The sequence below is a fragment of the Fonsecaea monophora genome, assembly GCF_001642475.1.
Source record: "Fonsecaea monophora strain CBS 269.37 chromosome Unknown Scaff25, whole genome shotgun sequence".
NCBI lineage: Eukaryota > Fungi > Ascomycota > Eurotiomycetes > Chaetothyriales > Herpotrichiellaceae > Fonsecaea > Fonsecaea monophora.
The window spans coordinates 125945-146806 of record NW_019173956.1 but is presented as its reverse complement, the minus strand read 5'-3'; the positions used below and the strand labels follow the sequence as shown (position 1 = coordinate 146806).

The 20862-nt window shown below is 53.2% G+C and overlaps 7 protein-coding genes across 7 annotated transcripts; 3 read left to right on the top strand and 4 right to left on the bottom strand.

The window, feature by feature from the left end:
- Positions 1–1306: 1306 nt before the first annotated feature.
- Positions 1307–3579, top strand: AYO21_04467 (hypothetical protein; the record flags this gene model as incomplete). Its single annotated transcript, XM_022654440.1, has 3 exons — positions 1307–2229; positions 2285–2956; positions 3015–3579. 3 exons carry the CDS (start codon positions 1307–1309, stop codon positions 3577–3579), a joined length of 2160 nt encoding a protein of 719 aa, XP_022513256.1.
- Positions 3580–3978: 399 nt separating this feature from the next.
- On the bottom strand, positions 3979–5018 carry AYO21_04466 (hypothetical protein; the record flags this gene model as incomplete). The annotated part of the gene is made up of 2 exons (XM_022654439.1): positions 3979–4413; positions 4578–5018. 2 exons carry the CDS (start codon positions 5016–5018, stop codon positions 3979–3981), a joined length of 876 nt encoding a protein of 291 aa, XP_022513255.1.
- Positions 5019–6117: 1099 nt separating this feature from the next.
- Positions 6118–8812, bottom strand: AYO21_04465 (hypothetical protein; the record flags this gene model as incomplete). Its single annotated transcript, XM_022654438.1, has 4 exons — positions 6118–7526; positions 7581–8291; positions 8345–8500; positions 8620–8812. 4 exons carry the CDS (start codon positions 8810–8812, stop codon positions 6118–6120), a joined length of 2469 nt encoding a protein of 822 aa, XP_022513254.1.
- Positions 8813–10635: 1823 nt separating this feature from the next.
- On the bottom strand, positions 10636–12074 carry AYO21_04464 (hypothetical protein; the record flags this gene model as incomplete). Its single annotated transcript, XM_022654437.1, has 2 exons — positions 10636–11602; positions 11662–12074. The coding sequence occupies 2 exons, from the start codon at positions 12072–12074 to the stop codon at positions 10636–10638; spliced, it is 1380 nt and encodes a 459-aa protein (XP_022513253.1).
- A 1498-nt stretch (positions 12075–13572) lies between these two features.
- AYO21_04463 (hypothetical protein) lies at positions 13573–15083 on the bottom strand (the record flags this gene model as incomplete). Its single annotated transcript, XM_022654436.1, has 2 exons — positions 13573–14526; positions 14592–15083. The coding sequence occupies 2 exons, from the start codon at positions 15081–15083 to the stop codon at positions 13573–13575; spliced, it is 1446 nt and encodes a 481-aa protein (XP_022513252.1).
- Positions 15084–16723: 1640 nt separating this feature from the next.
- On the top strand, positions 16724–18223 carry AYO21_04462 (hypothetical protein; the record flags this gene model as incomplete). Its single annotated transcript, XM_022654435.1, has 1 exon — positions 16724–18223. One exon carries the CDS (start codon positions 16724–16726, stop codon positions 18221–18223), a length of 1500 nt encoding a protein of 499 aa, XP_022513251.1.
- A 417-nt stretch (positions 18224–18640) lies between these two features.
- On the top strand, positions 18641–19345 carry AYO21_04461 (ADP-ribosylation factor 6; the record flags this gene model as incomplete). Its single annotated transcript, XM_022654434.1, has 3 exons — positions 18641–18734; positions 18817–19232; positions 19292–19345. 3 exons carry the CDS (start codon positions 18641–18643, stop codon positions 19343–19345), a joined length of 564 nt encoding a protein of 187 aa, XP_022513250.1.
- Between the last annotated feature and the right edge of the window lie 1517 nt (positions 19346–20862).

Sequence of the window (20862 nt, the reverse complement as noted above, 5' to 3'; positions counted from 1 at the left end):
TTCCGGCTGGTGGATCAAGCACGAGTTAAAGCAACTGGATACAACTGGATACTGTTGCTTGTGCCTTTCATTATTTATTACTTGGTGTGCTGAGCTTTGTCTACCTACCTACTGCATATATTGCGTACTTATTTCGTCGCTTTCCTAGTCGTGGTGTTCGAGGACTGGGCCATTGTCCTGGATACCATGGCCATTGTGTTGCTCGACTGGCCCTACTGATGCCCAAAGCATTGCTGATGCACGGCTGATGGGAAGATTCTGAAACTGAATGAATTGTTGGCACTAACCTTGAACTGCCGTCTGCTGCGAGCATTGCTTATTCCAGAAATACACTATATTAATAATGTCCCAAGGACAACGTAGAGGCCAATACTATCTCGTGCTCACCTGAACTCTGTGCTCCGTTGACGTATATAGTACGCGGGATGCCGAGTGGAGGGTGCTCCAGGTGAGTGGCTCGAGATTGGGGGAGGGTAGGTACCTCCCTAGCATGTGTCTTGTACGTACCGAATCCCCTACTGGTCCTCAAACCACGGGCACCGTACGGGCGGTGGACAGAGGGCAGTGGGCGACGCGGGCAGCCTAAGTTAGCGGGTCTTCCTCCCCCGCCCTACCTCGAACTGCCTTGGGACTTATGTACGATACCCAAGGCGTGGATGGAGGAGACGCTAGTGACTTCCAACCCATCGACCTCCTCACCCTCATTCTACCCCCCTGTTCTCGGTCTCGCAACGAACCATCTGAGTAGCGGTGCTTGTGTTCCTCGAACTCATCTGTCCTTACAAAGTACTGCCTCCGTGGAACATTCCCTGCACTCTCTCTTCCTCTCCCAAAGATTCCGTTCCTCTCTCGTTCACTCATTCTCAGTAATCGCCGTGCGTTACCTGCCCACGCGCCCAACCTGGACCGGCTGAGGACCTTGATCAACTCCACCTCACGGCGCTGTCAACTTTCACCTGGCGAGGAGCGTCGCACTGCCTTTATATTTGCCTAATGCCTTTTTGTACGCTTGACTGCTCGGTGAATGTGTTGACACCTCTTTGATCAGGACTGCAGTTGAAGCATCCTCGACCGGAACCCCCGCTATCCGTCTCGCTCACGCGCTCTCAGTGCTCTGTTCATGGAAGAATGTCTCATATACCCTGAAGCAACCGGTATAATCACTTCGGATAACCTTTATCCACACCACAGCATTCAGAATCGCATGCGCACCTTTCCACGTTCATGTCGAGCACCAGCCGAGTCCTCTGAATTCCCCGTTTCTGCAATACTGCCAGCATACAGTTAGACTTCAATCACGACCGAAATGATTTCTGACGAACATTACGATCTTTGTCGGCCGGTTCTCGACGATCCCACGATAGAGGAGGAGGATAAGACTGAGCGTCTAGAAGAGTTATTGAGTAAAGTACCCGGTCTGAAGGGAGCAGCCTTGGAAAATGCCGTCCTTGATGCCCTATGGAAACATCGAAATGCTCAACGCGGAGAGACTGCCGAGACCCCTCTACGACATAATGTCATTCGCAAGTCATCTCCTGCTCCCTGGCAGGCGAACCGCGCTCCTACACCCCTAGGGTCACCGCCTCCGCTCTCGTCTAGCCCCGCGCTTTCTGCAGGATTTCCAGCCTCGCGTCCCAGCTTCTCCCGGCAGAAATCTAACATCCCCTCCCCTTTTGTATCTCCTCGACCTTCACCACGCCTTGCTCTGGTACAACCTATACCTCACAGTCCGAGCTTGAATGCCTATGAGTTTTCTGACGCGGGTCCTGCGCCTGATACATACGGGGACTACGGACACGAAAATGTTGATTGGCTCCTGGCTGATGAGTCTACCAGTAATGCTTCTTCTACAGCCACTGGAGGGTTGAGCGCTGCTGCACCAGAATGGGTGCCTCAACCAGATATGAGTCCCTATGATATCTTGCGTTCGGTCCTGGGCGACCGCAAGACAGACGACGAGATCGAAGAAGCACTAAACAAGAACTCGTACGATTTAGGGGCTACCATTGCCTCCTTACTTGGAACAGACACCGCCGACACGCAGTATACGGGAGTTCCATCGTCCGAGAATAATGTTCTGGTCGGCAAATCCATGGCGGTCAACCATGCCCGACCTTCCACTCCTGGCCAGCAGAAGAACCCTATAGTCTGCAAATACTGGCTGACATCAGGCTCCTGCCTTCGCGCTGATTGCCGTTTTGCCCACGACACTAGCGGCTACCTGTGCAAGTGAGGCCGGTCCCTGTCCCTTTTCTTCTGACTGTCGCACTGATGAAAGCTATAGATACTGGATGAACGGGAACTGTCTCGCTGGCGATGCTTGCCAATTCTCACACGATCCTGCTCTCCTCATCAATCATCTCACTGTGGGCGAAGGCCCAGTCACTCCGCAGTCTTTTCAGCTGCAAGACCACTACGAACAGTTTCCCTCGCTCGCCAACCAGAACATCAGGAGCACTCTTCAAGCTGGTCTGGCTGCTGGCAACACCTTCATTCCCGCTAACCAAAAGAATCGTAGTGCTTTGGGTACCCTTGGGTCGGGGTCTCGATCTCATTCTCGACCCAATTCACGCCATCAAAATCGACCGGAGACGCCCTCATCCCTCTCTATGGACGACCCCGAAGCGTTTCCGAGTCTAGGCTCTGCAAAACGGGGATCCAAGCACCATGGCCACCGATCAAGACATGGTCATGGAAGCGCAGAGAAGGAAACGCCCTCTTCACTTGCTGATGTTGTCCGCATGTCGCCGTCCCCGGCCGCGGGTCAGCAGCGTAAAGGAGAGACCGGGCGCAAGATCAGAACATATGGAGGCTCTGAGAGTGCGGCGGCACGGAAGATTCCCGAACCTCAGCATATCCCGTGGCTCGAGACAGGTTCTCGTGCCAACCAGCAGTATCTGAAATATAGACAAGAGGCTATCAAGCACGGAAGCATACGGAATAAATTCTTACAAAGGTAAGTCCCCCTACGGCATTAGCTCAGCATTCCTACACGATGCTAAAGACGTTCACAGCGCAGCACAGGCATGGAACCGGAACGACGCCCGCGCCGCAAAGGCCCTCTCTCTCCGGGGTCAGGCCGAGAATGATGCGATGCGCAAAGCACACCGCGAAGCTGCGAAGGCTCTTTATGAAGAGAGAAACAAACATCTATCTACTTCTCCCGTCGATGATGACGAAGAACTTTACATTGACCTACACGGCCTTCATCCCGAAGAAGCCATTGAGTATCTAGAGAATATCCTCCTCACCCATTCTAAACGAGGCAGAAGAATCATCTACGCGATCACGGGCACAGGCCATCACTCCAAGAATGGTAAGGATAAGGTGGGGAAGGGCGTGAGGAACTGGTTGAATGAATGGGGCTACACGTTCCGCGAGTTTAGTGTACCAGGGGAAAGGGGGGGATACATCGGTGGGGTTTTGGGCATTGATATCACAAGTCACAGGCGCCAGCCCATCTCCACCGATGAGAAGGGGGACGTGCCCGAAGAAGGGACCTCACCGACACCCACAATAGCGACGGCCGTGGGAAGTGGAAAGATCCAGGTTCTCAAGCGCGAGGAAGTGCCTGCGTGAAGCTTGTAGCTGGAGCTCCAGTTGGATATACAGCACGACATGTGATGCCCAACCTGGGAGCGGTGAAATGATTGGATTTGCGTGAAAAGATGGTAGTTTTGTGGATGGTACCTTCACAGCTACATAGCCTCTCGGGGGTGCATACTGGCTATTTTCCGAGACTCCGTTGGTAGAGCGCACCAGGGCCCATCTTGTGGCTGCAGATCAACCTGTGAGGTCACGCAACAAATCGATATGTGTACCTTTGCGAGCCATTTCACGCCTTGACTTATCCACAGCTGAAACCCCGTCGATGCTCAAAAGGCAGATAGGCAGGTCCTGCAAAGATCGCTCATCGTCCCTCTCCCAGGCGTATGTATGTATTGTATGTTTTATATTCTTTTTTTTCCCTTGTTCGGCTTACCGCCACTGCACACCAAACATCTTTGCGGCCTTGCCCTTGAAGCCCCTCTCGGCGTCTTTGTTTTCGAGGTAGACGGTCTCGTGGCCCTTTACGGCCAAGCTCAACAGCTCGTACTCGAGCCTGTCGGCGTCCTTGGGCCTGGTCATGTGCACGGTGACGACGCCCAAGACGCCGCTCTCGACGCCCTCGACGTTGAAGTGCATGCGAAAATGGGTGGTGCCGAACCGGTCGACCTCGGTCGAGTGTGCGAGCGGGCGGGCGCGCGCCCATTTGTTCGCGGTCGGTTCGCCGTAGGCCTTTATCTGGGACGCCGGACCGAGCAGGGCGCGACACTCGGGCGAGGCCTTGATGCGCGAGACCGCCGCGTTGAATTGGATCGTGTACGACGACGGAGAGAACAGGTCCGTGTAGAGAAAGTAGGCGATGGTGATCTAGTATTTTTCCAGAAGGAAGCCTTCGCGTCAGCATGAGTTCCCTTTTTTTTTCTTTACCGCGGAAGGGTGAGCTGGGAGAAGAGAGGGGATCATGGAGGGAGGAGAGGCGACGAAGAAGACGAAGAAGGAAGAGGCGATGGATGATGATGATGACGACGCACAGTGCCGACAAGACCCAGCGAGACGAGCAAAAAGTTGAATGTCTGCTGCGTCCCCCGCGCGGCTTTCTCGCCCGTGCTCAGCTCGTTCCAATTATATCGGCCATCGTCCGTGGTAACGGTAACGGCTCGTCGACCGGAGCTCGTGCTCGCGTGACGCGGGTGTGAGAGCGACTGCGTTTGCCGTCGTGGTCGCGGTCGCGGCGCTGACGTTGCCGGGAGTGTACGAGGATGATCGACGACGACGCGGGATGCGGACGAGGAGCAAAGAGGGCGTCGGCTCAGACATATTGAGCGTTCAGACACGAGATACAGGCGCGGTAGTGGTGAAGATTCCAAGCTGCCGACCAGGGAACCTGGAGCGAGAGCTGCAAAGCTGCCACCATGCGTCCTGCGAACATGGAGCCGGCACGCTCGCTGAAAAGCGCGGGCTTTGCTGGCCATTGCTTATGCGACACAACCCCCCCAGCCGAGTGTGCAGTATTTTCTGTAGTGTCCGCCCGCTCTTCTTGAAATCCTAGGCTCCGCCGTACGGATACCTTTGTCCAATTTAGTAACCACTGCTTGTTGATTTCGTGAGAGAGAGGAGGTCGCGCGTGCTTCGGAAGAAACCAATGCAATGGCTGTGTGTATGTAAGAGTGAAAGCTGAATGGATGTGCAGGGGACGTTGACCCTCGAAATTTGCGGGGACCCCAAGTACGAGAAAGTCTCGGGAGGTTCGTCCACTGATGTTATTGGCTGTCGGCACAGGGGAAAGTATTCCAGTTCACGTGATACTTGGGATCTCATAATGAATCTCAAAGCATAACTTGGATCTTGTAGTTGCGTCTAGAGCTAAACTATATATAGAGACGCTTGCCACTTTACGCTTTACAGATTTCCCTTCTCAGAGAAGACAAAACGATGGTAAATATCCCCATTAGGCTAATAATACACCAACTACTGAAGTCAACAGACTGAGGTTCAAGTCGATGTCCTCATAGGCACAGACGGCAGAGATGTGCAGGTGACGAAAGTGGGCGTACTTCGAAAGGTAGGGCGGCGAGATAGATTGGGTACAACATCCAGCACCTCCGAGTACCTTGGGAGCAAAGGTTTGCATGAGCGTCTTTCTGCTCTTCTCGATATCAAAGTATTTGCGTATCACTGCGTCCAAGCCACCATCCATCTCTTCCGGTACCAATAAACAAATGGGTAAACAAATAGAAAATATATCAATGGCCGTAGTGTCAATGCCGCCTGATGGCAACAGCGCCTTATCATGATATTCCCAATCCTTTTCATTATCCAACTTACGCTCCTTTGCCCGTTCCCTAATGATGACCCTGCTTTTCCTCCGCTACCCCAGCGCTGTTTTCGCTTGTCCCATCTTATCCAAGGTAACGTGGTAAATTCTGCTCTTGCCGTATTCCAGATATCCAAGTAAAGCACTCTTCCGACACTCTCGACTGTGGAGAACTGATTCCCAACCACAACACACGCAGCAGATCATCCATATCTAACCCGAGCCGCTAGTTCCCCTTGGTAGTCCAAGCAGACTCGTTATGAACCTGCTGGCCTTTCTCCCCGTCCAGGGTCCACTGGTGCTTGCTTTCCAAGAGCTTGTCCCTCTGCGACTGGTCTTTCGGTCACACTAGACAGCACCTCGTCGCGGGGTCTGTCAAATGATCTCCCCCGAGGTGCCAAGTGCTCCTGGGCGAAAGCTGCTAGGCTGCTCCGGGAGGAGCCTTGCTCGTTCCTGGGAGGACTCTTTGCCCGATCCTTCTCAGCCAGCTTTTCGTCTCTGTTCTGTGACATCTTGGCTTTCCATTTCCCGAACAAGCCCTTCTTCTCTGTCTCGGCGTTGAGGTCCTTCTGCACATCATTTGATTCCTGGCTTGACTGACCCATAAGGGGCTGCTGCCCAATCGCGCTGGGATCAATATACGAGGATTGTGTCAGTTGAGAATCGCCAGTAAAGCTCTTCCTGGGTCGACTGGAACCGATCGAACTGTTGCTCCCTCTTGCCCCGGCGTTCTGGCCAACGGGTGGCGGCGGCGCGAGCGGCGACTGTTCTCCTTTCTTTGCTGCAGCGGAGAATCTCCATCGATGGCGACGCTTTTCCTTCTCTGGTTGCTGTACCGCATCGTCGACAACATCGGCATCTGAGGGATCGGTAAATGAGGAGCGAGAGTGCGTCGATCCTGGCGGAGATGTAGGAGGCTTCAACCCTGCCGCGTGATTTTGCACGGTGTTTGTAGTGGGTGGTGTCGAGAATTGCTTCGAGTTTGGAGTATCATTGACGGGCGTTGCGGCAGTATTCGTGAGAGCGGGACCTTGAGGCGCAGCTAGTGGATCGTGTCGCCCAATGCTATTAATATCAGGTGAAACCAGAGGCGTGTGGAAAGTGCCTGCGTCGTCGCCATGGAGTGAATTCAATGAGCTTTGAGCACTGTCATTGCTACTTCCAGGCAACTTTGGCTTCTTTTGCAATTTTCGCGGTTGCCTACCGTTGGGATCCGATGGACCAAATATGGGCGACTTTGGGAAAAGATTAGATATCTTCCGTTCTCGAGTCGTGAAGGGTGGTGCAGCTGCAGTCGCAGCCGCAGCCATTCCTTGTGCCTGGCCGGTCTGGCTCTGGTTTGGTATGCTCTGTACGCTTGGTGGTGGAGGTTGCACCTGTTGTTGCGGAAACTGAACAGGTGCCTGGGCGGCTTGTGCAGGAACCAACGGTCCTCTGCCATCAGCATCATCTGGTTGGATAGACCCAGATCTGGATGACTTTGACTCGGCAGTTTCCTGGTTCAGGGCTGAAGGGCCTGGATGCACGGAGTTCTGTCCCACTGGCTGAGCCGTCGAATCGGTATTCTCATTAGATCTCGGAAAGCGATTCGAGGTGATGGCTGGAGATCGTTTCGATGGCACAGTATTGCTCCGCGCGATTCCCGCAGCTCCCGCGAACGAAGTGACTCCAGATGGAGTCCCCGGGCTCGAGACCCCAGGGCTGCCTCATTCTCGGGAACCGCGCGACGACACGGATACGTTACGCCGAACTCCATATTTCCGGAGACTGTCAGCACCAGCACTGGCATTGGAGGCAGACCGTCCCACAGCCTTCGGAGACCGCAAGGACGGTGCACCGCTCTCAACGTCCTTCTGAGTCTTTTCGTCAACCGCGGTACCTGACATTCCAATGAGGAAATTATCCTGGTTTTCAATTAAGAAGATCAAGACCTCTTGACTGAGTCGATATTCTCCTGGCGCCATGTCGTGTGAAGGATGAGATATTATACCTGGCTGGAAGATGGCGGCAAGATTGGCGGCAGTCATGCGATTGAGGTCCGACTTGGACGCAAAGACTGCAAGTAGATCGAGAATGTAGAGGAGCAACTGGCGATTCAAAGGCGGTAGCTCCGTGATGAGCTTTTGATAGGCAGAAACGGCGGCGGCATGTTCAGCCATACTCATATCTCGAGATTGCATTTCACCATCCGGCCCTGTCGGAACCTGTACCAGACGGAGTGGTTCGCGAAACCGTTCGTAGAAATCGAGAGGAACAATGGGTTCCGGGAGCTGATTGAGGTAGCGGCGAAGGATGTTGGCAGCATCGTGGACAGTATAGCCAGTCCAATCTAGCCCCTTTCCGTACCTGTCAGGCGAGTTGAAAATGGTTTGTAAGTCTTTGATTCGTTTCGCGGACCCGCTCAGCCGGAAGATACCCTCGACATCGGTAGCTAAAGACCTGTCAGTTGTTTGTCTAGTGTTTGTCTCCCAGGTAAACCTCTACCTTTCTCTTTGAGGAAAACTCCACATTTCGCTACCACGATCGGGACGTAGCCATAGATGAAACTCTCACCATATTCGTTCTGCAGGGAGATGGCGACATTGGCGTATCTGATGCTCTCGGCCAAAGGAACGCCAAAGATACCAGTGGGAGCTTCAACTATTAGAAGGGTTAGCTAATCATCCGGTCGTGGGTGATAAAGAATCTTGGTAGATTTTGGCTGCCTCAACAGCTGCGTCTCTCAGATATATGGGATGATTTGTTTTGGCTTCTCTTACCCTTGTCATCCGTTGTTTTTTCTGTCGTCTTCCTGAATTTTTTCCACCAGGATGCTAGTTCTCGCTTTGACGGAGGAGACGCGGTGGTCAACGGTGCAGGCGCCGGAGGAGCACCACCACCGCCACCACCACGGGAGGGTTTTTGGGCAAAGGGACGTGGAGGGCTCGGAGTGCCTGCGCCTCCCGTTGCCATAATGCGGCTAGAGGCGCAGATGCGCTCTTCGCCACGGTTCGAAAGGAGGGAGATCAGTTGCTTATGATGCCTGACGTGCCGTTCACTTTGCTAGTAGCGGTTTCAGTCGAAATCACACTGTATCGCAGAGCGGCGCGACCTCCTTGAAAGACGCAGTCGGTCGCCTTTACGCGTTGTTTGACCAGTCCACGACAGACAAGAGAAGGGTGATCGTGGCACAGGCGGACAACAACGATGTGTGATAATGTCGGAAGAAGAACTGCTGTTTCTGAATGGGTTCAAGGGTTGGGTTGCGAGGACTATCAGCTGAAGCGAATGGCTGGCCAAGCGCGCAGCAAGGGCACCGATGCCGATCAAAGGAATTTCTGGGCGACCGACAAAAGCAGTCAGTCTGACTGCTGTTCTTCGATCGATGGTGAAGGAAGGATGCTGGAAAACGCTGAAGGTGAAAGTGCTGAGAAATCAGAATAAAAACGCGACCCTAAAGGTCCTGACAGGTTTGTCAGGGGGACGATGAGATGGGAGAGGGGGGTTTTACAATTCTTGTGTGAGATCAAGAGAGTGTTTGGGATGTGTTGGTAGACGGGCCTGGTGACTGCGATTCGAAGACCACACAGGTCGCAGCTGAGTAGAGTTTGGGCAAGAGCAGGTTCGGGTGGGCTTTTGCGGGTGTCTAGTTGATGTCTAGCGGGTGGATGGTCGGTGCCCACCTATTATTTGTTAGGGTGTCCAGGTGCTGCACCAACTACGGAGTAGTACTTGGGCGGAGCAGTCAGCGATGGCCTGGTTGTTTACTCGTAAGCGGCGGTGGCAGGAGGCAGGTGGCAGGTGGCAGGCAGGTGAGCACCTCAAAGCCACCATCTTCCTCCTCTACTAGTATTATTTGATTTGGACCCCTCAAATCACCCACCCGCAGTTAGCACAGTCAAGACATCAATTGCTTATTTCCCTCGGGCTTCCTTCTCAGACATTTGGCTGACCCATGTCGTTTGTGAATCTAGTGCTTTGTTGACATTGGGTTTACTTGCTTCCTTGGGGATGCGCACCGCACATTAGCTTGGTGCCTAGCGAAACTGTCGAGCTTTCCAGATTCTACGTCTCTACCACTATTGTCATCTGATAGATCTCCCGGAAGCTACGTGTCACCGCGGTGATCTGCACGGTGCGTCAAAGCCTCTTGCTTGCCACGCTTGCTTGACTATCGAACGCCTATATTTAAACCGCGGCTACCAGCGAATGGCGACGAAGCGGATCTTCTTGCCCCCGGCCGGTCGATCTGTTTCCTTAGTCTTGACCTCGTTGAGTGCTTGAGTTGCCCAATACCTACCCAGGTACGTGGCGAGCCGGCTTGGAATTTCGTGCCCAAGCGTCTGTTACACAACAGTCATGCATGCCAGAGGGAAAAAGCAGTCAGCCACAGCTCGAAGATGACGCTTGTCAAAATGGTTTTGAAACAACAGTGCTTCTACGAACTAGTACATGCGACGTGCAGCCTACTACTTCTCAAACCTGCGCACCGCCCCCAAACTTAGCCGAAGGCCCCCAATAATGAATCACTTGGAAGCACCGAGAGAGGATGGTCTGGGGGAATACGAGAACGTCGGTCGTGAAAGGGATCATTCATTCTTGGAGGCCTCAAACCAGGCCGCTCCCAATATGATAGTAGACAGTCGCAAAACACCGGCCTTGGCTAAGCCGAAACTCCTCCCTGCACAATCATCTAGGTGGGTATATTGAGTTAGGAAATGGGAAAATATCTGTTCAGGACAAGAACGCCAGCGTGGCACCGTGCGGTGTGGAGGGTGATCTGAAGCCTGCAGCCGCTACAGTTCCCGATCATCCTCGACAATCGCGTTGGCTAGCTGAGGTGCAGCGCCTCCTATCGTCAGATCTTTGAGCGCCTTGTCGAATTCTCGGCTCATCCCATGCTTGACTGCTTCCAAGACGTTGTCCACCGTCATCTTAGGCATATACGTGGGCCGAGTCCCTTCTCTAAAGACACCCGTACGGACCAGGATGGAGTACCAGTTCGCCTCGGACTCGCCTGATTCGTCAAATTCGTTGGTGCCTCGAATGTCCGACTCGGGGGTGTCGCCAACAAAATAGACCGTCTCCGGAGGTCGATCGATCCCGTGAGTATCTTTCCGCCACTGCCGCAGAAGCCTTGTGGCGAACTGGAATGTGCCGACTTGAGGTTTGCCGAATGCGATGGTCTTCAGCTCTTTGCCTGTGATTGCTTTGAACATAGCTTCGAGAGATGCCCGTAATGCTCCCATGCCGATGCGCGAGTAGGCATGAGAGGTTGCCCAGACCACATCATTGTGGGAGAAAAAGACCGGTGGGCCTTCGTCGAAGGTCTCTGACCTGGTACCTAGACGACCATTCTTGCTCATGCAAAGGTCGAGGATGATTTGGGAATCCCCAGCCCAGTCTCTACTATCGGCAAACACGAAGACGGCTTCGATCTCGATTTCGCCATAGTTTCGGACGTTGGAATTTCGGTGCTCTTCGTCGGTCAATTTTCTGAAGGGCGTGGTGTCTGCGTTATCTTTGATAATGTCGCCAGGCGTGATGACATCTTTGAAGCCGTAGCCCTTGGCCACGTCACGGCATTTCTCACCTTCGCCACCGACGACGAGGACCGTGTGATACTTCTCGGCCATTTCCCTCATTGGAGTGTGTCCGCAGATGAACTGGCCGGGTGACACCTCCATTTGGAGCTGGTTGCTGAGCTGGATGCATCGTTCCTCTTCGGTCTTTCCGCCACCATTGGTGACGAAGATGTAAGGACTGTATCATAGAGTTAGTGTGCCAATATCCCAATAGGTTCAAATGCTAGAGCCACGTACACTTTGATGCCATACTCGTTTTGCCCATTGAGGACTTTCATGGCTTCAACAGCCTCTGGGATGACCTTGCCACCTTTGATGAGAACTCCGTCTATATCGAAAGCGAAGGCATACTTGTCGGTTGTGCTCAGGCCGCTGTCGTCGGGAGTAGTGGGCCCCGATTCAGGGGGGGTGATGGTTGGTGATGATTCGGCCAGATGATGCTTTGCCATTTCCATGGCACGGGCGGTCTCGTTGGCATGGCTGTGAGTGTCCATATGTTGTGGCGGTACAACAACGGTAGGCCCTCCAAAGAGATCCGCCCTTTGGGCACTTTGACTGGATAACCTGCGCATGGTACGCTGAGATGCTTTGCTGGAGGTGGGATAGAGTGTGTTGTTGTCCACATCCGCGGACGGACCTTCGGTCGACATGATGGTAACCTGTTGGTTTCTTCCCCGTCTCTAGGTAGCACGATCGTCTAGATATTGCCTTCCCAAATTACCAAGGCAAGTCTCGGTCATTTATTGCTGGCTTGGAGTATATGGAGTTGGTCTCAGGGGGACTTCCATACTCCGGGGAGAAAGAGGGGGTTGCCTCTTATATACCAGACTTCAACCCGTCAAGGCTACTTCAGGGAGAGAGACCCTCAAGGCAAATCGGAAACACACGTGGGACCCAAAAAGTGGAAAGATATCAGGCACTTGCAACCAAAAACAGTGGATATCACGAAAACTGGACAAGGCGGTCGTTTCGGTGAAAGGATGGAGCAACACTTATTCGACCAGTCCATCGTAGCCACAGCACGAGAGAGTACGATGGGGAATGGGAATAGGAATGACGTCGCTGTGGTAGGATTCGGTCCTGGTGGGCGGATACGAGACCTGATCGTCAGATCCCACCAGAGACGGTCCATCGAAACTTCAGAGAGAGAGACCCCTGTTGCGTGCTTGAAGGGGTAGGGGTGGTTTGAAAAGCCGCAGCCATGGGCGGTCTCTGGTACATCACTGGTGTAGGGAAGATGACAGAGAGCCACCCACGGTTGGATATCGCCGAGACGTCGAGTTACAGATTTTTTTTTCTCTCTGTAGTGGTCCACATGTCTTTTGTTTGCCAAATGCGCGTTAAGTAACGAATCGGTTGCTGGCCGTCTCCAATTTTCAGCCTTCTCTCTTGACATTTGTTTGGAGCTTTCATTTTTAGGAGGCGACGATCATCCAACGCCACTGCTGTCATCACTCTCCATCGTCAACCAAAATCAACCTGTGTCCCGGCTTTCCCTAGTCAGGAGGATTCGGCTCGGAGACCTTACCATATGGCCTTCCCATTCGTTCTTTCGCTACGCTTTAAGCTTGCCTGCGGAGCCTCGCGAGGAGGGTTCAAAGCCTCGAGGGGAGGGGCGGAGATACATTGTTGCCATTCACATGTGCCGAGTTTGATACGTCCAGGAAAAGGGAGTTGTCAGAGCATAGCCGCCATTATCCCAATCAAGACACCGACTTCTAGGTGTGGGATTTTGCAGGCATCCCGCTCCTCATCCTGCTGGCTTTCGATTGTCCACCCATTCCCAGTGACAAAAGAGGGGCAAGAGACGGGACACTGGCGTGATAGTACATACAAAGGTCGAATCAACTGCGGCTGGAGCTGTGGTCCTTGCATAACAAGGCGCATAAACGAGGCGTGTCCATGAAGATAATGATTCTCGCTCTAACCCACCCAGGTCCTCAAGATAACCCACCAAAATGCTAGAATATGTGTGCCCGAGTGACGAGATCAACGCTGTACATGACACCGACTGCTTCACTAGCCATCCCACAACCCCCAAAAGACCACATGCCATCAAAAAAGAGGGGGACTTACCCCATGGTGGTCGGTGTAGAAAAAGGTCCGCATGGGGACAACGAGAACTGAACAAACAACAAACAACAAAACCTAGATGTGGAACTCGTTGTCCAACCAGTGTTTGACCACCAATTTTCCCTCTTCAAATGCTGGTTTCGGGACACGCACAATGATCGCCGCATGGCTGTGGGTGCTTTTGTGGATATATACAGGAAATTTCCGGAATCCCACATCGTCCAGCGCCTTGATCATGGCAAATTGGGCTGCGGTCAGGGCCAAGGTCGGGACGCTGGAAGACCTTTCAGCTTGCAAAAGCTCATCGTTGTCCGATTTCTCAGACAGGAATGATTCAGACGAGGTCTTCGCAAAAGCGACTGGAGACGAAACAGGATCCTCTACGGCTGCATCAGCTATCTCCGAGCCCTCTGGTAGATACTCTTGTTCCTGAGAAGCATTCACGTTCTCGAAAGCATCCTCAAGCCCAACACGCATCTCCTGGACCATCCATGGGATCCTGTACAGCCCAAACCCTTCATCTTGATGGTCGGCCTCGTGAAGCATGATCCTCCGCCGACTGCGCAATGTCTGGATTCCAGAGTTCACCACGAACGCCACCAAGACGATGGGGAGAAGGACTACCAGCGCCAGCAATATCGGTGCCCGACGCAGATAGTGGTGGCTTTGCGTGGAAAGTCTCTGGTACAAGGACGGCACTTCGTCCTGAGGTATCACATCGTAGGGGTGGCCTGGATCCAATATTACGGGTTCGTAGCCTTTGACATAATTCAGGTGGAGCTTGGTCACGTCAACAAATGGATCATGTCTGGAGATTCCAGTCGTGTAGTACACGGCGGATCGATCATTGACGATATTTGTGTACAGTGTACGATGCTGAAATCGAGCGAGGGCATGGATGAAAATGCTGTCAGGATCTGCGAGGACGCTCAAGAGAGGCCTGCCGCTATCGCCCAGTCGATCGCTCAGGAATAGCTGCCGGCCCGACGCCGAAAGCAATCTTGCCCCTAGCACGTTCCAGAGATGATTCTGGTGCTCTTGAGTTAGAACAGAAATGGGCTCTGAGGTACTGGGTGTATCTGCTTTGCACATACCTGGTAGCCAGTTAAGGGAGTGCGAACACCCAAATGAGGAGTGACAAAAGTGGTAAAGTTGACCGGGGTTATCTTCTCAAATAAGCCCTTGTGGTAGAGCAGTCCAATGGCATAGCGAGCAACGAGACCTCCCAGGGAGTAGCCCACGATGGAAAAGCGCGTAATCTTGTGCCCATCACGGTTCAATTCTTCCACCGCGTCTTCAACCTCTTTGGCGACCCGTTCTCCGCCCACATTCACCCCGTCATAGGTGAGGCTGCCTAGGTTCCTGCGGCAGGCTAGGACTATGATCTCCTCTTCACTGTAGCGATCACGCAGGGCGTTTGCAATGTAGTTGAGATGACCGGGATTGCCCCAGAGGCCGTGGACGAGAACCACCAGATGCTGAGCTTTCTTAGGGGTGTTCTTCGAAATGGGGGCCATTTGCCAGTTGGCGAAGAGGATCTGGGTGTCGAGGCTGCGAAGGTCAAAGGGTAATGATGGCATCAGCATGGCTTTTTGTACCAGGTGCGCGTCAGGGATCAGCCAGTGGGCAGCCAAGGCCCCTGGGCTCGCAATAGCTGGTGCCTGGTTTTCGGTTGCTTACAGGCTGGCTGCGCTAAGTCACTCTTCGGCCACCCCTGTCTTTGTGCTCGTGGGATTTGGGAACACGGCCTTCCTTGTCCCGATCCCAAGCGATCCTCTAGTTAACAAACCCCCTCCCAAACCGCCGGGAATGTGATCCAGGTGCTGACTTTCCTGTGTCACTGACCCAGTTTTGACTTCACAGCTTGTCAGTCCCCCCAGCTAATCCTGCCACGAGTCTCCCCCTCTGCACAACGGACATACACAGTCGAAGTCAGAGATTCACACCAGGATCCCACAGCTGCCTGAATCGTGGCACTTCACACACAACGGAGGCTGTTGGTGCAACCGCTGCGAGGCTGACAGCCTAGCCTCACACCTCGAACAAACAGCGATCGCGCAGGGTTCAACTGAACAAACTAAATCAACTATCGATGGGATTTCCTTGGGAAAAATAGAGATGTGTTTTACAGCGCTCCGGAGAAGGATATGACTCGATGACATACGAGCTACCTCATTTTTCCCACGGCGGCTTCTTCGTCTTTATAACTGTTAAACACCTCCCCACGCGTCACTCGGCAACTCGAAACCCTCATCTAGTTCCTTCTACTCGCCCGTGGGCGTTATCTCAGCCATTCTTGGACGGGCGATAAGACGGCTTAGCTCTCCCACGCCCGAGTCGTCTTCGTTGCATGAACGGACCTTACCGCTGGGCCTTGGGAGCAGGCTTATCACCAACCGCGCCAACTGCAAGGCTTCGGATGACTTGAAAGGAAACAAAGTTTCGATCTGCTCGTTGATCAAGCCTGCGTAAACCCCCAACTCTAGAGGCAGCCTCCAGTTTAGCCAGCCACTGGTCACCAAAAAGGCAATACGGATTAGGGTGGCGGTACATTCTGCTGAAGGTCGTGGGCTGCGAACCTGCGATAGGCTTCCCAACAGACCTAGCGGCTACCTTCAACTATGGTATCTGCTCTTGATCATTTCGCCTAGGCTCCTCCACCTCCGACTTGAAAGGACCACGTCACAACACAGGATTCAAGGGCATCAGCAACCACATCACTAGCAGCAGCAGCAGCATCATTATCATCATCTACTTATCCTTTATCCGCCTAGGATCGTCCTCGCACTCCCTGAATATGTTCTCGTCTCTGGGTCTTTTTCGCAACGTTTCATGCCCTCGACAGGATGAGTGCAACCTACAAACCTGTATCTTCTCACATAGCTGGAGAGGATCTAGTCCTCAGGCAGGCTCAGTGCTCAATCCTGTAAAGGAATACGATCCTTTCAGTGCCGGAGACATATCATCCCCGCCGTCAAAGAGGAGGAGACTAGAAACTCCTTCCGAGCCACCAGAGAAGCCCGATGTTCTGCAACCAGTGACTGGAAGCACAGAGGCCTCTACTCGCCCAGCCCTGGGGAAACAAGTGCTTCCACCCTCCCAGACAGTGAGTCGTACCGTGCAAGAAACCTCATCTCCCGGTCGGACTTTGCGCAATGCGGTGGACGAAAATGCCAAAACAAAGCCAGCTTCAATTACAAGACCCGTGTCACCACCACCAACAAAGATGCGCACGGAATCTTCGCTCCCAGTCAAGAAGAAACCTTTGAAAGTCGAATCCTTGACGCCCCGCAACGTGGCGAATGCCCCAGCTCTCCTGAAAACAAGATTGACGGTACTAACGAAGTTGCACGAGGAGATGCGGACCCAGAACAGCAAGCTTGCTAGTTCGGACAGCAAATCCAAAAAGCTCGTGCTAGACGACCAGGAGTTGATCAAGTTCGCCCTCGACGAAGAAGAAGCTGCGACAAAATTGGGAGGTGAGATTTACAAGAACACCATGGCTCAAAATATTCTACGAACCAGAAAGATGACCATGGAGGAATGGGTCAAGAGAGTCTCTCAATGGACTGGGGCAACATCGACAGTCAAAGCCCCAACGAAGCCAGTTGACAAAAGCGATGAACTTCTGGCCATTGGCTTGTCATCTCTCCATGAACAAGTTGCTGTTCTCAAGCATCTCCACACTCCCCTCGAAGGCCTCGAGCAATTCGGTTATGTAACCAAACAACCCTCTAGTCCAGAACTTACCTCTGCGAAAGCGGGACTGGAGGCTGCTAGGGGCTTTGAAAGCTGCGATCGGTGTGGGACGAGGTTTCAAGTGTTTCCCGGTCGAGATGACACGGGCCGCTTGACCAGCCAGGGACGGTGCCGTTATCACTGGGCTCGACTGAACCGTACGGCTCCTTTGAAGAAAGATAGAATTCAAGGAACATCAGAAGCAACCTACCCTTGCTGCAACAAACCACAAGGCAGTGAAGGCTGTTCTGAAGCTGACACACATGTGTTCGTTGTCAAAGACCCCAAGCGTCTCGCGACAACCCTCCAGTTTGAACAAACCCCAGAGAAGTCTGATCTACGGCTGAGACAGCCTGTTTCTTTCGATTGCGAAATGGGTTACACCACATATGGAATGGAGGTCATCCGAGTGACGGCTGTCTCATGGCCTGACGGAAGACTACTTCTTGACGTCTTGGTTCGACCCTTTGGGGAAATCCTCGATCTGAACACCAGGTTCTCTGGGGTGACGAAAGAAGACTATGCAGCTGCGCCGCCGTACGAAGCCGGTCTCTCTGAAGTGGTCTCGAAGACGCATCTCGACAAACACCAGCTCCGTAAAGTGGACTCGCCAGCTACAGCCAGGCAATTACTGTTTGACCACATCAGTCGGGAAACTCCCCTGATAGGCCACGCTATTGAGAACGATCTGAACGTGGTGAGGATCATACATCCCTGCGTGGTTGATACGGTCCTTTTGTATCCTCACCCGCGAGGACTTCCGATACGATATGGCCTGAAAATGCTCAGCCAAAAGTACCTGTCGCGAGGTATCCAGACTGCGGGCGAGGCTGGACATGACTCCAAAGAGGATGCGATAGCTACGGGGGATTTGGTGACGAAGAAAGTGGTCGAGAAGTGGAAGGTCATGAGATATGAAGGCTGGACATTCGTTGACGGGATCCTCATGGCACCAGAAGAGATCAAGACAGTGAGACACGTGCTCTAACGTTTGTCCTCGTGCTTGGGAGGCTTTGAACTATTCTGTATTAGGACTAGTCTGAGCTTCTCCTTAAATCCAACTTGGTGTTCAGCAACTGCGCTGCGCCCCTTTCCGAACTTGGAGAGCGCGAACCGCGCCTGCAGTAGCGAGGGAACAATTTCATCCACTCAATCGAAGGGATTGTCCCCTGAAATTCTTTGACCGCGGAAGCCTGTTTTTGAGGCTCTACGAAATAATCGCTTTAGATTCCCAAACTCCGCCCTTGGCCTCATCCTCCGAGTTCTGCGTAGGCGAATTCACTTGCTGGGTCGAATCGAGTTGGTGACCCGCAAGCAATCTGAAGACACTGGCTGCTACTTGATTGCGCCCACCATCGTCGCACCTCCTGAGCGATAAGCTGCGCCCTGCAGCAAGACAGACAAGATGGGCAACCAAATATCCAAGATGATGGGCAAGATCTTCGGGTCAAGAGAAATGCGACTGCTGATGCTGGGGCTTGATGCTGCTGGGAAAACAAGTGAGTCCAGATAGAGCGGCCTGCGCAGTCAATGGCGCCGCACGTGTGTCGGCGGCGATGCAGAGGACTGACGTGTGTGCAGCAATTCTATACAAATTGAAACTGAACCAGGACGTCACAACCATCCCCACAGTAGGCTTCAACGTCGAGACCGTGACCTACAAGAACGTCAAGTTCAATGTCTGGGATGTAGGCGGACAGGACAAGATTCGGCCGCTCTGGCGACACTACTTCTCTGGCACACAAGGTCTGATATTCGTGATTGACTCAAACGACCGAGCACGCATCGACGAAGCCAGACAAGAACTCCACAGAATCATTCTGGATCGAGAAATGAAAGAGGCGCTATTGCTGGTCTTTGCAAACAAACAAGATATCCCAGGCTCCATGACCCCTACTGAGGTGACTGAGAAGCTGCGACTGGGCCAACTCAAGGATCGGACTTGGTACGTGGTGCCCAGCTGCGCGACCACAGGAGAAGGACTGCTCGAGGGGTTGGTGAGTGAATACCTATGTCCTGAAATAGCAGTGCACTTTATTGACCTCCTCTTCTACAGAGCTGGCTCTCGACAAATGTCAAAGCCCAACCAAGGCCCGCGCCCACCAAATAACACACCTCGACCTACGAAGACGGTTTTTGGCGGGACGAGAGCTATCAACCTGGCTCGGCGAAAGGGACATGTGGCCCGATCTGGGCAACAGCATTCATGATACCTATACAGGGTGGATCACTTGTGGGAAGTATTAGACCAAGGGAGGTCAATGAATTGAGATTTACCAGCGCCAGCATGAGGCGTGGGGGGCTGTAAGAGCAGGAGCCGGGTCAAAGCTCTTCGGGTGGGAAAGAGACTCGTGATGAACCACCTTGACCTACCTAGCCGTTGTGCAATCTGCCCAACTTCCTACCATGTTCGCGAAGATGAGCGGGGAAAACGCAGTCGAGAGATGAGGAAGGCAGTGGGCAGACAAGGCTGTGCAATAGTCTTGCTTGGCTGGAGGCTCATTGAAGGGCCATTGAACATTCTTTGACTTAAGGGGAGACGCGAAACGAGTCGGCGAGTCAGGTATCGACCAGGGGGTTTTGGTGCAACCACCATGTATTGTACTAGTGAGCCTTTTTCTGTTTGCATGTACTCGGTACCACTCGGACTTGGCGCCATTATGGTGGTTTGAAGAGGGCGCATTCGAGGGACATGGGAAGGGGGTGAAAGTTGTGATAGCATCATTCCGGAGTAATAGAGTTTATCGTCTTGCAGACATCAACCGTGCTTCATCACAACTTCCACTTGTATACATTGTGACTGATCGCCCATCACTGTCAACCATCTCCACGTCTTCCGCCGTTGCAGCGTCCCACGAACCCTAGGACAGTCTTAGACTGCTGCAGCTCCCTCGAAAGGTGGGCAGCCGATCCTTGTTTAGGTCACTTGCCGTCTGGTGCCGCCCACTTCGCGGACGAGCCATGCTGTTTACGACCTGCGTTTTCTGCACTTGCTGCTCATCTGCTCGCCCTCTTCGTGATACCCCTGCATCCTCCCAACTACTTTGCTTCCCGCCAGTGCATCGGATATGCAGCTCGACGCCTTGGGATTTCTCTCACGCGGTCAGGCACACCCTTCTGGACAGTTCAGGTACTACCTTGTCGAAATATCGCCACCTCCGTTCACACAACCCCTTCACGATCACAAACGGCGGACCTGCATGAACCCCTGAGCCTCAAAAAGGCAAAAAGCACATGTTGCAGCAGATCGCAAATGCAAGGCTAACGGCTCGCGTGCGTGTTGCTCGATGCACAAATTCGCAAACAGTACAATAAAATCCCTCTTTCGACAATTCCCTCGAGTTCCATCGTCCTCAGACATCCATCTGCCTCGTGGCCGCCATCCCCCTTCTCCCTCCTGGCATCCTCATCCTTGAAAAGCATCATCTGACTCTTTGGAATCCCGACTATTGCTCCTCTTAATTACGCCATCCCACGCCATCTCCAGCTTTTTTCGTCCTGCCGAGACCCGAACCATCCCCCGCCCTCAGCCTCCTGCCACCTGCCACCTGCCACTGACGGCCCGAGCCTGCAAACCCCCCGTCGAGGTCTCGAACTCGTGGCCCTCACTGGCCACTTTTCCCTCCC